Source organism: Poecilia reticulata, chromosome 16, assembly GCF_904066995.2.
Source record: "Poecilia reticulata chromosome 16, P_reticulata-male-v2, whole genome shotgun sequence".
In the NCBI taxonomy this organism is placed as follows: domain Eukaryota; kingdom Metazoa; phylum Chordata; class Actinopteri; order Cyprinodontiformes; family Poeciliidae; genus Poecilia; species Poecilia reticulata.
The window spans coordinates 3,377,423-3,394,111 of NC_088845.1; the positions used below are offsets into that span (position 1 = coordinate 3,377,423).

At 39.2% G+C, this 16,689-nt stretch overlaps 1 protein-coding gene across 1 annotated transcript in view; it reads left to right on the top strand.

Annotated features, from left to right (window-relative positions):
* The window catches only part of LOC103477590 (neural-cadherin), a 137,214-nt gene that overhangs the window by 72,940 nt on the left and 47,585 nt on the right, over positions 1-16,689 (top strand). The window contains exons 6-12 of the mRNA XM_008430788.3: positions 41-290; positions 643-785; positions 7,175-7,347; positions 7,431-7,593; positions 8,286-8,456; positions 10,817-10,989; positions 11,648-11,815. Of these exons, the coding sequence (XP_008429010.2) occupies positions 41-290; positions 643-785; positions 7,175-7,347; positions 7,431-7,593; positions 8,286-8,456; positions 10,817-10,989; positions 11,648-11,815 (1,241 nt within the window). The remainder of the gene's footprint in view (positions 1-40; positions 291-642; positions 786-7,174; positions 7,348-7,430; positions 7,594-8,285; positions 8,457-10,816; positions 10,990-11,647; positions 11,816-16,689) is intronic.

Sequence of the window (16,689 nt, forward strand, 5' to 3'; positions counted from 1 at the left end):
AGATGTTTTTCACCACATTTCCTCTTTTTATTCCCATCAGTTCTGGCTCGCGACTGTGATTCCGGTGTGAACTCCGAGATCTCCTACTTCATCCCGAGTGGCGATTTTGACATCACATCCGGGGGTGTGGTCAGCCCTGCCCGTCGCCTGGACTACGAGCGGCCCAATCACATCTACGAGTTTGTAGTTGTCGCAGTGGACGCAGGGACGCCTCCTCGAACTGGGACAGCCTCTGTTCGTGTCCGTGTGGCTAACACCAACGATGAGGTGCCGGTCTTCTCCCAAAGCGTGTAAGAACCTCCGTCTGTTAGTATCTGATCATCTCGGTGTGGATTTTACTTTACTTAGTAGAAAAGAAGTCAGATGTCAGCATCTCTCTTGTTTTCACTCCTTCTGTCACCCACAGAGTCAATCTGCTAATTGAGGTGTTTTTTAAGTCAGAGTTTATTTTTATTTCAGTTTTCTCCATCTGTTTTCACTTCATCTTCACCTCTATAATCAATCCAGGCTCTTTCCTTCACACTACTATGTGTTTGTGCATTTTTCCTTGCACTTCTTACTTTGTTGCTTTGTGCAACATCACATCCTACCTTTCCCAATGTCCTCCAGTACAGTTAAAGGTTGTTTCCCTCTTTTCTGCAGCTATAAAACCTTCCTCAGTGAGGATGCTGGTCCCGACACGCTGGTCGCCATTGTTCACGCCAATGACCCTGATGGGGATGGCGTCTCTTACGCCATCACAGGTGGCAATGAGGACAGCAACTTCCAGCTAGACAACCAAAAAGGTGAGGTAAAAGCAACGAGCTTTTGTCAAGTTGAACTTCTGTTGAAACAGAAGATCCAGATCCAGATTTTTGTCTGATATTGTTCTACGTCATTTAAATTTGGAGTGCTAATGAAGATGCTATGCAGAGGTGGAAGTGTGCCCCGCACTGCGTAGCACATTTCAGCAACAAGGTGGTTGAATTTTACATGAAAAAATGTAACACAATAACCAATAATATTCGAAACAGAAAACAAGCAACAAACATTACATTTTAGTCAAACGATTTACATTTTGCTACACCTCTGTGCACCCTATTACATTTTAAGTTGTTGTCCTATAGATTAACACTTTAATTTTTATCCTTTGTTTCGATATGACTGTCATAATTCAACTATGTCTTTCATTGCATTTTTATTTTAAGGCTTCATGAACAAAACGTTCAAAAAGTTAATATTCTCACAAAAAAACTCAGGCTGCAATTGAAGGACATCAAATTAGACAGATTATAAAACTCCCAGAGTGCATCACACCAAACTATCACTCCTTTCTGCTGCTGGACGTGTTCCCTCTGGTAAGAGAGGGCAAGCAAAGCGTTGAAATAATATTCAAGTTGATTAAAAAAAAGCTTACATTTGGTCTTGAAGAATGTAAATAGCTAACTCAAATTTAAATGAATGTGAGCAGTAGATTAAGCGTTTCTCTAGGCAGTAGATGTTTTTGTTCTGAAAACATTCCTCCTTTTCCAGCTCTGCCTCTAATGGGACAGTAATGAATGTCAACATGTTGTTTTTTTTAGCAAGCAGAGCGCTCCGACACACACAAACAAGGGGAACAATCACTTTTACACATGTACACACACAACAGCAGTGTTCAGATCACTTAGAATTACACACACACATGCACACAGCAAAGTGGTTGTTTCCATAGTAACAAGTATTTGGGGATAAAGCGTGATAGTATTAACGAGGCCAGTGTACCCCCTGGAAGACATTCACCACAAACGCATAAATAAAAAAACAAACACACATAAATAATCACTGCAGCTCACACACACACGCACACACACAGCTGTCCCTGATGTACTTCACTCATTTGAATATTTGTGCACCTATCTTTGTGAGGACCGTTTTATCCTTTTGTGACTGAAAAATAAAAACTTGTTTTTGTGCCAAACTAGACACGAAGTATGTGGAATGCACACTTTGCTTTTCCATTTTTTTCTCCAGTGTTTCAAGAGTGACAGTGACAACGGTTGCTGAAGGCATTTTGTTTTTTGGGCTGTGTATCTTTGCTGTTCATCTCAGCAATGCTTTAAGGAATGCTTTTAAAAAAAACAAAAAACTTCTCAAATGTTCTGTTGGACTCCAGTGGCAGAAGCATCATTGTTTTAGCGTCTCTGCAGCATCATTCAGTGTCTTTCATGATGCCATGTTCAGTGTTGCCAGTTCATACTTTCCTGCAACATGTATATCTTTTGACCATTTTTGAATTATGAGCTGTTCATGTTGTTTTTCAGTGACTCTCAACAAAGTGTAAAGAAGAAGTGAGCACTAAATGTGTACTACAATGAACACTAGACAATATGCTCAATATATCTGGAAAAATTGGCTATAAAGGTTTACTGCACCTGTTACAGTGGTCACTTTTATGCAATTGAACAAATAGTCCAAAAAAGGACAAAAATAACTATATAGAATTATCTGAAAGGTTAAATGAAGACTGATGCTGAGATTTTCTCTCTCAAGCAGCTCTTATTATTTAGGTCATTGAGAAAGAACATCTGGAATTTGGGATCAATTTTCTTCTTCCCTGTTGATTGGAGGAATGAGGTTTGCCCTGATTCCCACAGAGTAACCTGGTCTCAATAGACTGGCTCCCAGTGTGAATCGATGGTGCACTTGACTTGTATTTATAATTCCTGCAACGTCTCTTTGATAAGTCAGAAATAAAAAAAGCAAGATAAATCATTAAAAAATAGAGCGACCCCTGAAGCTGAGTTAAATTTTAGTGTGATTTTCAGCTTGATAAAACATTGAATAATAATGAGACATTAAACCAGTGCTGTGCACACTGTTGTCCTTGTACTTTGAAGCAAGGCTCTGAATCCCATTGCAAACGACAGAGAGGAGGCGGTTCTGGTTTTAATAAGATGTTTGCTGCTAAGAACAGTTAGCACCACAAATATGAGTAAATTCCTTCTGTTTTCTGACATTAGAAATCACTAATTTCTGGTGTGATGTCACTCCTAGATCTGAACTTTGACGTCCAAGACAATTCATTGCAGCATGACATTGACACACCAGACTCTTTGTTCATATAGCTGCAGAAAGGCTGCATGTGGGAGTCCACCTCTTGTTGCTCTAGCAGTGCCGATGTGATGGCTGGTGTCCTCCACACTTTTTTATTTTTGCATTCTGGTTTTCTTGCAGCTTGTTTTGTTTGACAAAATGTGTTTTTTCCTTGAAAATTACCTCAGTTTGTTCCTCCTACTGTTTCTGTCTTTCAAGCCTGGGAAAATGTTGGCACGGCGTTCTTTCATTACCTCCCAGGGGCCTTTCCAAAGAGAGCCAGCCACAGCGTCATATCTTTTTACAGTGCAGGTGTTCGAGCTGTGGGCTCTGCTTGGCCTGATGAGCAACACAGGAGGATGTTTTGGTGAATTTTCCTCTGTATGGGAATGGGAAAGGGCTGCACAGTGGCGCAGTTGGTAGAGCTGCTGCCTTGCAGCAAGAAGGTTCTGGGTTCGATTCCCGGCCTGGGGTCTTTCTGCATGGAGTTTGCATGTTCTCCCTGTGCGTGTGTGGGTTTTCTCCGGGTACTCTGGTTTCCTCCCAGAGTCCAAAAACATGACTGTCAGGTTAATTGGCCTCTCCAAATTGCCCCTAGGTGTGAGAGTGTGTGCATGGTTGTGTGTCTCTGTGTTGCCCTGCGACAGACTGGCAACCTGTCCAGGGTGTACCCTGCCTCTCGCCCGAAACGTTGGCTGGAGATGGGCACCAGCACCCCTCCTGACCCTACTGAGGGAGAAAGGGTGCAAGAAAATGGATGGATGGATGGGAATGGGAAAAACATGGTTTCTTTTTCTTAAAGGTGGCAGAAATAAAGCAGACAGAACAGACTCACACAAAGTGGGTTTTCTCTAGAAAAATCTTGAACATAATCTTTCCACATAAATTATATACTAAGACTGTCTCCCAGATGTCCATGTCATGTCAGCAAGAGCAGCAAATCAGCAATCATTAAGGTGCTTTTTGGCAAAGGTGAGACAGTCCCTTGTGTGGTTTTGGCCTTGAAACTCTCTTATGGATTATATTTTTGCTCAGAATCTCTTTCCTGAGCAAAGTACACACTTGATTCAAGTATACACTTGAATCATGAGAACAAACCTTAGGTAAGTGAAGTCTGCAGTGCTTAAGATGCCGTCCTGTTTTGTATGGTCTTGTTTGGACATGAAATGTTCGTTTTTGAGATCTTTTAGCCCACTTTGTGTTATCAGACAGGTTCTGTTTAAATGTCTTTTTTTTATTCTATTCTTAAATTTGACAGTAAATCTGTGCAGGGACCTAAACTTTAAGGTGATGACAGTGAGGCTTGGAGCTCCTTACCAAAAATAAATTGTCAAAATGCCAGTAGAAACATAAAAAAAGTTGATTGCTGTCATACCAAAAAAATACATTTGCAATGGTTGTTGAAAAAGGTATAAATAACTTTTGCCCTTTTTCTAAACAAATGTCTTTTGAATTGATAATCACTTTACATGATTTTAATATTTCTTAGGAGAGGATTTTATATCAAAAATATTTGCATCACTTTTGTCCCTGTTTAGCTTTTTTTTGACTCTTCTTCTTCGCTTAGTCTTGAAGAAAGTTTGCACACAAGCCCAAAGCTTGGAAAAATAATATATACCCTGCTGCTAACCCACTTTTTGTTGGTCAGAGTAAATTAAATGCCGGTTAAATCTGAAGCCCTTGGTTCTGTTGTCCGTTCTTTTCTGCCACTTTAAACTTTATTTCCCCGGAGGCTCTGTTTGAACATAACTTTTTTTTAAGGAGGGTCAAAGTTTTGGGGGTCAGTTCTTTGATGTAGCCACATGCACTGCTCCACTGTTCTCATGCATCCATGCACAAAAAGAAATAAATGTGAACATTTGCACATAAATGTTGTATTACCGCTCTTTTTCACACACTCAGACACACCTACACACACACGCAGGCACACACACACTCATCTGCACTCATGCAGCAGATGGCCTTTGGCTTGCTCGGATGTTCTGCTTTGTCACTTCAAAGCGTTGTGAAGTATTTTCATGTAGATGTGATCGCGCCCTCTCAGCCTCCGTGTCTATATTCATGCTGCTACCAAAGCTGCTTGTTTGTTTGTTTGCGATGCCTCTCTGTTATGTTAATGCCGCAGCGATTGTTAGCGCAGAAAAATGGCATTTGTTTTACACCTGAGTTGGAATAATGTGAGGGTTTTTCGCACGCTGTTGCTTCAGTTGACAGTCGCTGCTGTTGTTGACCCACAGAGCAGGAAACATCACAGCGCCGCTTTTCATCTCCAGTGTTTTTTAAACTCAACACGTCCGCTGTTATTTATACTCACCAGCAGGATTTTCATTGTGGATGCTGTGGCTCAGAAACAACCGCAGCAACTTGAGCAGTAGCTCCCGGGTGCTTTGTTATACTTTCTGTTTACGGAAACATTTTTAATTTTCTTTTTCCTCCAGAGAAGTTTATGTATTGCCATCTGGCACAAAAAAAAAACAAACAAACAAACAAAAAAACAATCTTGTGATGCTGCTGAACAGGATTTCTAAAGCAAAGACACCTTGTAACAAAAACAAATGAACACTGCAAACGAATCTACCAAACAGACCCAGAATGATAATTTATTTTTCTAAAATATCTTTAATTTTCAGCCAGATGCTGCTTCTCTTACAGATGTCAGTTATGTTTATGGGTTTTTGGGACGCACTCGTCTATTAACCGAGGGGATGGACTCGTCTGACTGTTGTGTCTGCCCCCCTATCTTTTTTCACATAATGGTATGATCCCATATCCTCGCACGTGATTGGCCAGAAGACTGCCATGCTAATCGAAACGAACTTCCGCGGTGAGCCGAGCGGACTCCGTTAGGCGGAGCAACAGAAAGAGTAAGAGCTGAGCAACCAAAGGGGGAAAGTGCGAAACGGCACTTTTCGCTGTCTCTTGCTTTCTTTCTTTCTCTCTTTTTCACTCACTTTCACACTCAGTCTCCACCCCTCATATAGATTTGCTCTTTGAGCTGCTGTTTGTAGTCCCTTCCTTATAATGAAGAAACTCGGTGAGGAGCCAAAACGTTCGCGACCGATTGAGCATCACTAGCTACGTCACTTAATCACCTTTAGACGTCGAAGTGACGAGTGATGGGAGAATTGAACGGAGCAGCTGCGACTGTATTCTCCAAGTTGTTTTTGGTTTCTTCTGTGAAAGTAGCTCATCTAGTTGGGACCCATATGGCGTTATTAACATAAGCTGGAAACATCCAGCTAAACCGACTCATACCTTCTCCCTTCTCCTGTGTTTTTTGATTTTTACCAAATCTGACAAATTAAGTTTGAGATTAAATTTAATTACAATCATGCCAACGGATTTATATGTCATAAACAGAATTTCCTTTATATCGGAGCAGTCTTAAATGTTTTAAAGCCTAGATGCTAATCAATTCTTTGGTACATGCTAGCTAGGCTACATGACGGTAGTGCATTTTCTCCATGGTTACTGCTAGATGTATACCTTCTCCAATATACAGTGTCTCACTAATCTTGTTTTTATTCTTACCTTGCTGTAAATACACTGATACAGATTGACAACTGCTATTCAGCTCTGTCAAAAGGTTTGCAATAAAATAAGAAGTTATGTTTGCTTTTTTTTTTTGCATCTAACCATTTTTACATAGAAATCAACTAAATAAAAGCGATATCAGACGACCAACTGTCTGGGTTTTTCTTTTCAAAGCTTTACAGGAGTTAAGCCACTTAATTACTGTAACTTTCTGAATAGCTTTGGCATCACCATACTAAGGGAGTGGTTACTGAAAAGCAACAGATAAAACTGCAGTCTGCATATTTTTCTTTTAATTACATCAACATGTTTCTTCTGACAGAGTTACACAACCTGTGTCCAACAGCCACACTTAGAGCTTACCTTCGCATTTAAGCTGCCTGTCATGAATTTAAAATTATTTTAAAATGTATGCATCAGAATGTCATTTTTAATTTTCTGTTTGAGTTGCTCATTGCAAAGAAAAGGTGAAATAAATGAAAGTATCCGTTTTTCAAACCTTCCATGCTTCTGAAAATATAAAAACATTTGGCTCTTTAAAAAAAAAAAAAGATTCAGTTAGGATTTTTAAAATTTTTGCGTCCAGGCATCATCAAGCTGCGACGGAGCCCACCACCCAGACTCAGGGGCCCGCAATACGTCCTCAACATCACCGCCACAGATGACAATGCTTCCGGTGGTCCCTATCCTCTCAGCAGCGCCGCACAGGTCATCGTTGGGATCAACGACATCAACAACAACAAGCCTGTGTTTGATGAGGTTCCACATTTTATCCCATATTATGGATAAAAACGCATCAACAGCTTTTTCATCTCCCTGACTGTAACGTTTGTTTCTGTCAGTGTCAGAACTACAATGCAGCGGTTCTGGAGAACCAGCCGCCAGGGACGTTCGTGCTTCGCGTGGAGGCTCACGACGCAGACATGGGGGTCAACGGAGAGGTCAAATACGGCATCATGCACAGAGACGGTGTGTCGTCCGGATTTGATATCGATCCTCACACTGGTAAGCTCTAAAGAGAGACCTAATGTTCCCAAATAAACTAAGAAGCAACCAGTTAGATAAAATTATAATATATACAATTCTTTTAGTAAATGATTATTCTATCAATAATTCTGACAATCAGGTAAAAAAATTGCACATTCTGCAGATTTTCCATATAACCACAAACTTATTTTGTAAAATATTAGAAATAATTAAACAAATTTTAAAATAACAAAGTAAACTCTTTTTTTTCTATAACATCATTCATATAGTGAATGTTTAATCATTTGCAGCATCTGCTGCTAAAAATGCTTTCAACATATGAAAAGCTCAGCCCTTTATACTGTATTGATATCAATACAGTGTGGAGCTGATCTAATGATTATTGTATTGATTAATCAATTAATAAGTGGACAGCAAAAGGTACTAAATAGATCTTTTTTTTTTTCTGAATTTGAAGCGAGTGAAGCTAAAACTGCCACTTGAAGGATTCTAGGTTGAACATATTTACATCTTAAGTGCAACATGTATATATTTTGTACAGTTTTGGCTTAAATACTGATCTAACTATGTTGTTCTTTTAGCAAATTTCCTTTCTACTGGGTCTGTAGAATCCAGTGAATATTTAATCAATCACTAGGCTAGTTGACATCTTAATCTGATTAATTGTTTCAGCCCTAACATGGTGTCTTGTGTAAATTGTGTCTTATTAGGTGTGATCACCACAGCAGTGAGTTTTGACAGGGAGCGTCAGAGGGAATTCACGCTCTCTGTGACGGCCACCGATCAGGCTGAAGAGCCACTGATTGGCATCTGTCAGATCACGGTGCTGATCCTGGATCAGAACGACAACGACCCCAAGTTTGAAAACAGCCGCTACCAGTGTAAGTGCTGCTGCAAGGCATTCTCATTCCCAGCAGATGAGCTGGGGGACGTGTGTGGACTATTTGTCCATTTCCAGCTCAACACGAAGCATCATCTGGTCCAGAATATGTTTACAGGAAAAAGGTGACGTGAAAGCCTCATGTTTGTTGTCACTGACGTCTGCTAATCTGCATCTTTGTAATCCTGGAAAGCTCTTCATACTGATGAAATATTCGCAGCGAGCCTCCATGGATCTGTGTTTGTTTACTGTCTGTGCAAATATGTGTTTTGATAAGCGTCTTGTCAGAAGTTCTCCGCGTCCGATTACAGAAATGCGCAGAGTGGCTCATTAACTATTTAAGAGGCAGATTTAAATGTTTCTGGGACATGAATTTATTTACCGCTGGTTAGTGAGTGTTTGCATGCTCTCCTGCCAGAAAGCACTTTTATTTAGTTGGCTTATTATTCATATTGTGGTCTTAATACACATGCAACACCGTGCAAAGGTTCTGGGCTTTCGGGGCGGCGATAAGCAGCTGGTGTGTGTTTCTCCGTACTTTCTAATAGCTCTAACATATTCGGCACTTCCCTTTTCCTGCAGAGAAGTCTGTTTTCTGTGAAGTATCCTCCGGCTGCAGAAACGACTTTCAGACATCTGTGAACATGAAAGTAATTCTAAACTTAGGATAGAAGTATAAAAATCCAGCACTTGCGTTAAAGTTTTGGATTTTGCAGCAAACATTAACAAATAGGAGAAGCAAAAACAGCCTCTGCCAAACTTATATTCAATGTTTTTGGCAACTGTGACTCATTGTGGATTTGACTAGGCTAGTCCAGAACATGCACCTTGCTGTCTTTGCACCGTTTTTGTATAGTTTCAGCTGGATGCTTCAAGTTCTGGAAATAAATGTTCTCCGAAGCAGCCGATTTCCCAATATTTTACTGGATAATCTACGACTTCTGACTTTGTACTCCAAATTCTGAATAAAAAGTCAAAATTGGGAGTAAAAAAATTCTCCAAATTCTGACTTCTCCAAAGTCAGAATTTTGATTATCATTTTTCGCCTTCAATTTTCACAAGCCTTCCAGGGCTGCTGCTGAGAATCATCCCCACAGCATGATGCCACTACCACCATGCTTTATAGGAGGGATGGAGTGTTTGTTGTGACTTGGTGTCCACCAAAACCTGCACACATTGTGTCCAAGCCCAATCCGACCCGGCTCATTAACTTCAATTATAGGTCTGAGGTAAACCTGACATACCATTTTAATAAGATTATTTTTTAGACCATAATTTGAAGAAGCAGTGCAAATTCTCCTGTTTTTAACATCTTCCAGTTCCAACTTGTCGCCTGATATAACCGCAGGTTGTGTCAAGTTCAAATCGTCTGGTATGTGTGATTGAAGGACCTGTACATTTATTGTGCTTGTTAATGTCTAATGAACTTCTGCACCTTACTTTCTTTTATTCCTCTTCAGGGTGAGCTGCCAAGTCCTCCATTTGGACTAAAATAACTAGATTATCACAACTTATACGTTCTCGTGTAGTTTTCTCTGTGCTGTATGAGTTGTACGTGCCACAGAAGACCAACCCCCAGAACTTTCTATTATTTTGTAGAAATCTCTTTTCACTTTGACATCAAGGGGATTATTTTGTCAAAAAAGCTACATTTTGTTGATCACAACTGATTTGTAAAAAGGTGAATACTTTCCTTTTATTCACCTTCTTGGTGACATTTTTGGTGCTATGGGGATCTACAGATTGCTTGGATGGAACACCTGCTTAGAAAATTACTATTTTTTATCAACATCTCCTAAAAACAACTAAATTACAGTGGAGCCTCACAGTCCAAACTGTTTGTCACAGTGAAGGCTTAAAGACTTTTTTTAAAATTGGATTTCTCATTATATTTATCAGAATATGAGGTGATTTTTCAGTTGTAATGCATTCACAGAGACTCCCAAATAGGCAAAGGAAAATATTATCGACATAACGGATGAAAAAGCAGCATTTCAGGGAGAAAATGCTGCAGTCGACCTCCTTTCCTCTCGTTGTTTTGGTTGTCTGATCAGCACTGACACGCGCCGCAGTCAGCAGGATTTGAGGTTATATTCATAAATATAAAAATGCATGTTGACTTTGTAGAATGAGACCCAGAAATGACAAAATGAGGTGACACTCTGCTGACACATCACAATGCTGCGTTTCTATTATTATAATGTCTGCTTACAGCCACACAATGTGGTGGTAAACTTTGTTCCGTCAAATTTAATAAAGTATATTCGTCATGGTTGAGTGAGAACGGGATTCTGGGTGGAGCACGATGCTCTATATCTTGCATCTTTCTGTATATTAAACCAAACCTTTTTCTGTTTTCAGACTTCCTAAGAGAGGACACTCCAGTTGGAACTAGTTTTTTGCGGGCGGCGGCACACGACGACGATCAGGGGAGCAATGCGGCCATCACCTACTCACTGTCCAACCAGAAGCCAGCTTACCTGCACATCAACCCCAACACTGGCTGGATTTATGTCAACCATCCAATCTCACAGGTCAGAAACACAGCAGGAGTCCGCAGGTTATTATTACTTCTGCTTTCGAGTTGCAAATCCAGCTGTAATTGAATGATTTATGTTGGAGCTTATTTGTGTGTTAGAATGGTCTAGTCAAAGGCCAATCTAAAATCCTATTGCGAATCGTAAGTAAGCAGGTTAAATGCTTCCAAAATCCAACCTGACTTTAGTTTTAGCTTTTTTGTGGAATGGGCAGAAATGTTAGTGCCCAGATGTGCAAAACTTTAGCTCAGACAGACTAAATACAACTAACTATAACATTTTTTAATTTTTACAGTAAATGATATGAACACCTGTTGTTGTAATGAACCAAAATATGAATAAGAATTCTTATGCTTTACAGGCGTATGAATTCTTCTGGAAATAAGTTCTTCATTTTTTCCTTAAATTATGTTTTCTACCTACTGTTTAATGAAACTTAAAGTTTGCCTTTGTAAATGATGACAGAATATATTGATAATGATTTTGCACATCATCGTCTTAAAATCTAAATCTTACACGTCAATATGAATGACGATATTACTGACTCGTCAATATTTTAACAATTATCTCCTTATGTAAGCACACGTTTGGTTCTCCACAGACCAAATAAATAGTAATTTTACTGTGTTTAATCTCTCTACCTTTTTGCTTAAAGACGTCCCGGATCAACCAGCAGATCTTGGCCTCAGACGGAGGAAACCGCAGCAGCTCTGTGGAGCTGACCGTCATCATCACCAACGTTCACAACCAGCCGCCCCACTGGGATCAGCCCGAATACTGGGTCACTGTGCCGGAAAACACTGTCCGAGATGCTAAGATAGTGGTGAGTCAGAAACCAGAACACTTTCAGATTACATGCTTAAACAGAATAAACGATTTTACAACAACTATGACTTTTCATAACTACTAGACAAAACTTAGGGATGATTCTATCCAAGCTGCACAGAAAATTGTTTGCATGATTATTTTTCTGCGGATGTCAGGATTTACTTGGGCATTTATCACTTGCAGACAATGAGTATTGATATGAGCCCCCATCAGTGCTATTACACCTCTTACAATTATTTTGAAAATATATTTCCAATCACATTTTACTTACTTAGAGCACACTTTGTGTATTTTTTACAATTTTAATGCAAAACATTTTTACTAAATTTGAACATTAACTGCATTTGTTTTTTTTTTTTAAACACACTTTTGCGTCACCAGTTAGATGAAGCTTTTCATTTGAAGTCACTCTCAATATCTTTGTTTCCGTAGGAATCCCTGAAACAGTTATCATGCAACAAGCCTTTTAGATTTTGAAAGACAGAAATATTGCTTTGTGGAACGTAACTCGAAAAGTTTTTTCAGCAAATTTGTGAATGCTAAACCACAAATAGGCAAATGTTGACTTTATAACACATGTGACAATCCAACAGTTTGCATTGCTGTTGGTGATGAAAGGCTGCTTAGTGATGGAAACTGATTCCCATGAAGCTCTCTGTGAAATGCTGTTGAGCTAATGAGAAGGCAGAATAATTTCTAGAGGTCTGTAACTGTTGACTGCAGAAAGTTCATGAACTCTGTGCACTACTGAGTTTATTTGACCCACCACTTCATGACCGCAATGCTGTCATTTCTGATCTTTGTTACGTCATCACTAACAGTTGACTGTGGGTTTTCTAGAAGGGAAGACATTTCTCAGCTGAACATCTTGTCATGGTACTGAACTGTTAGTAGAGGCAGTCTACAGCTTATGTGCACCTGGAGCCATTGAACTGATTGGGTCAACAGTTATTTAGAGCTGTGACCCAATAGTTTTGGCAATATAGTCAAGGTTTCTTTGTGATAATTATGATAACCAAGTAAAAATGCAGATTCACATTTAGACTAGTTTCACACAGCAAGTGACTGACTCAAATCAGACTTTTTTTTTCTCCCATATTTGGCCCAAATCCAACTTTTTCATGACTGTCTGAACGGCCCAATTCTGATATCTTCACCCCAAAAAAGAAAAAAATGTCTGATTTGTGCCATCTTCATGTGGAATTTACGGAAGAGGATTAGGCCCACTGGAAAAAAAAACAACAGTTTTGACTTTTTTCTCAGAATTCTGACTTTAATCGCAGAATTCTGAGATTAAAGTCAGAATTCTGAGATTAAAGTCAGAACTGTTTTATGTTTTTTTTCCAGTGGCCCTAATCCTCTTCCACAGGAACTCAATATGTTACATATCTGATTGTTTTCAACGTGTTTGCAGCCATTTAATCCAACTTTTACTTCATTGACACATACATCATAATTCTGCACCAGAAGAAGCCGCACACTGTAAACCAGGACACTAACAGTGGCTGAAAACTATGAAATTATGTATTAAGTCTATTCTAATAGAGCACATCACACCAGTCCTCACTCATCCAAGCATCCAAACTGACTTCTCTACAGACATTGCAAAGTTTCACAAAACACTGTTGCTACTTGTTGTGCTCTCTTTTTTTATTAGCTTATACTGTCAGTTCCTGTTGCTGCATAAACTTTAAGATCACTCTATAAATGGCAGCATCCATTATTACTCCCATAAGCAAGCAATGCACAGTTTGCATATTAGTTTAGAGGTATGAACAACTACGCAAAAAAATAAAATAAATAAATTACAATTTCAGCCAAAAAATCTGAATTGAGCCTCAAGATCTGCTGTGTGAACGTAGCCTTAGCAGTGGTTCTGCCTTAGAGTCTTTCCAAACTGCTGTTTTCTAGTAGAAGCAGTTTGCAAAATCCCATCTCCAGTCCTGTTTTCTGTGTTTACTTGAGTGACATGGGCAGGACTAATATCTAATTTATTTGCTCTTTGAGATGGGTTGAAAAAGAAAATAATGAATATTGAAAGTTTTCGCTTCTCATCCCAGATTTTTAGGCTCTTTTGGGAATATCTTTTGCAACTTCTTCAAAAAGATCCCAACTATCCCGGTTGTCCCCAATTGTTGCTGATTAGGAAATTACCACTTGTGCTGATCCGAGTTGTAAAGCGACACGTTTTGCGGGGAAACGTAAAAAAGCAGGAATATTTAAGCCCAGTTGTTCTCCTGCAGCAGCGAAACAGCTCTCTTTCATTTCCATCCCTCGTCATGCCTGTGCAGAGCGCCCCGAGGAGGCTGGAAACACTCTTTCTTCCTCTTCATCCTGCTCTCTCATCCGTCCCTTCCTTCTTCTCCTCGTCTCTGTGTCAGCACGTTTAGCCGAGCTCCACCAAGCACTTTTCTGCCGAGTAAACAACAAACCCGCCCCGAGTCTGTCTCACCTGACTCACAGCAACCAACACACACGCGTATTGCTTGTAGACCTCAAGGGTTTCTCTTTTTTTTCCTCTTTTGATCCCCCCATCCTAATTTGTTCTCTCTTCCTAAGCCTCTAGTTTTGGAGGTGGAGGAGTTTTCACCCTCCAGCTGCTCGATTTCACGGAGGTTAGTCAGTTTTCAAACAGTGTTTTTGGGCGTGTGTCGGTGTGTGTTTCTGTGCTCCTTTTAGAACATTTTTTGCTGAAAGTCCTGAAAAGTGCTGCTGGTGATTGGAGGTTGTTCCACCCACACGCTCCATCTGTCAGAGATGATTGAGGGGAAGGGGAAAATTACACCTGCTGTCTGAGCATCACAATGGACTCCCATCACCTCCGAAAAACAGACGTTTAATTATTGTGTTTAACCTGACAGAGACGGTGCGAGGGAGGCGGGAGGGAAAGAGGGAGAGAAAGGTGGTGGGAGGAGGGGGAGTCGAAGGAAACGGACTAACACATTGTTGATTTCAGTCTTTTTATAGGCATGGTTGACAGCGTGAAAAATATAAAAGAATATGAGTTTTCTCTTTCTCTTGGATGAACATAGCAGCCACTGGTTTTTATTGCATTCTTTCTGTGGAGTGAATGTGTTTATATGGCTTTAGGAATGATGGAAATGTAAGGGTGATGTGGGGATTTATTTTTTTTGCACATTTTCGGAGTGAATTTACTGGGACTTTTGTTTCTGTCTTAAATGTTTTTTCATGTTTTACAATGATGAAATTTAAATAGTTTTGATCGCCTCTCTAAGGTCACTGCTGATGTCTTTTCAACTTGGCATTGTGCGACAAACACCTGTATTCTCTAAATAAACCATTAAATTACCAAATATCCTGCTTTTATAGAGGGTTTCACGGCTCTTTAGTATTAATTAAGAGGGATTTTTATGCAAGGGTTAGTTTCAAACTGCTTTAACGAAATTGTTATATTCTTGAAAACCAGGGAACCTGGAGTTGTGCGAATATTAATGATTGTTTCTGTTTGAACAGTTGTTAAATTTGACCATTTATTACAATTAAAACCTCATTTTTAAGATTTCTCAACTTATATTTGAATATAATAATCTTAGAAAAGAAACACTGATTTGAGGTATGGGTTTTGTGCTCCATCTTTCAAAATCTTTGTTCAATGTAAAATAAAAAAAGAAAGCAAAAGAAGATAGAAGTGTAGAAATAAGTGATCAATAACTGGATGCATCTTCTGTCGGAGAAGACAAAGAAGTCAAGAGGAAGTGGTTGGAGGATCATGAGACGACATGCTTTTTAATGACTTATTACGTCAACAAACTTATTCAAGTGTCATTTTAATATTGTTCATTATTTAATAGGAATATAGCAATGGCAAAATTTTGTTTTTTTCAGCATATTTGTAATGGAAACACAGCTAGTTGTTCAACATTGCTTATTATATGACTGGTTGATGTGAAAAAAGTGTTTGCAGTTTTGTGAAATGCACTAATTTTTAAAACGCCTGAAAAATCACTTCATACTAGCACAAGAACTTTCTATCAAAATTCTTGTTTGTTTTTTCAAAATTTGAGTGTTTCCATTAAGCAGATTTATTTTCATTATTCCCATTTGCACAATTAAATGATAAATGTAAAAGCAGCTACTGCCTGCCATTTAAAAGAGAATCTAACGAACAACCACTAAACCTATACTCAGGTAGCAATACCCATTGTGCAGGAAATCAATTTAGCTAATTAAATGTATAATATACCAGATCTGACAACTTACACAAATCACTCAAAGGACTGAAATATGTCCTTCTGTCTTCCTCCTTCGTCTCCTCTGCAGTGAGTTATTGCACCAAGGAGAAACTGTTGTTTTAAATTTAGCAGCCTTAATAAGGTCTGTTAATCACATTGTTAACGAGGCAGAGGGAGAAACATGCTGCAGTGGTGGAAGGTGCTTTGTGTTAAATCTCCATATCAATAAGCTGTTGTCATCTCCCACTCAGGGTGTAATAGTCTCCTCATCAGTTGACTTCCTCCTCTTGCTTTCTTCTCCAACCTGTTTGTGTTTTCTCATGGAACAGGAACTTTTAGCTATAGCTTAACTTTATAATATTTCATTTTTGCAGCCCAGTTTTGCTTTCCAGGATCTGCTTTTTTAAGAAGCTGACTGCTGAAAAAAACTTCATTGTCCCTCAGTGGGGAAACTCAAGGTGTGCCAGCATCAAAGTGACAGGCAAGCAAAAGCAGGTTTTCACCAACAAAATACAATTATGAAAACATAAAGTAAGAATTAGATTGTACAGTGAGGAGAAAACAAAATTATCAAAGATAATCCTCACTCTACTTCCAGGTTTCATGATTAAAACGTAAAATGAAAAAACAATGAATTAAGATTTTCCATATTGTCTTGTTGCAGATCTGCTGTGTG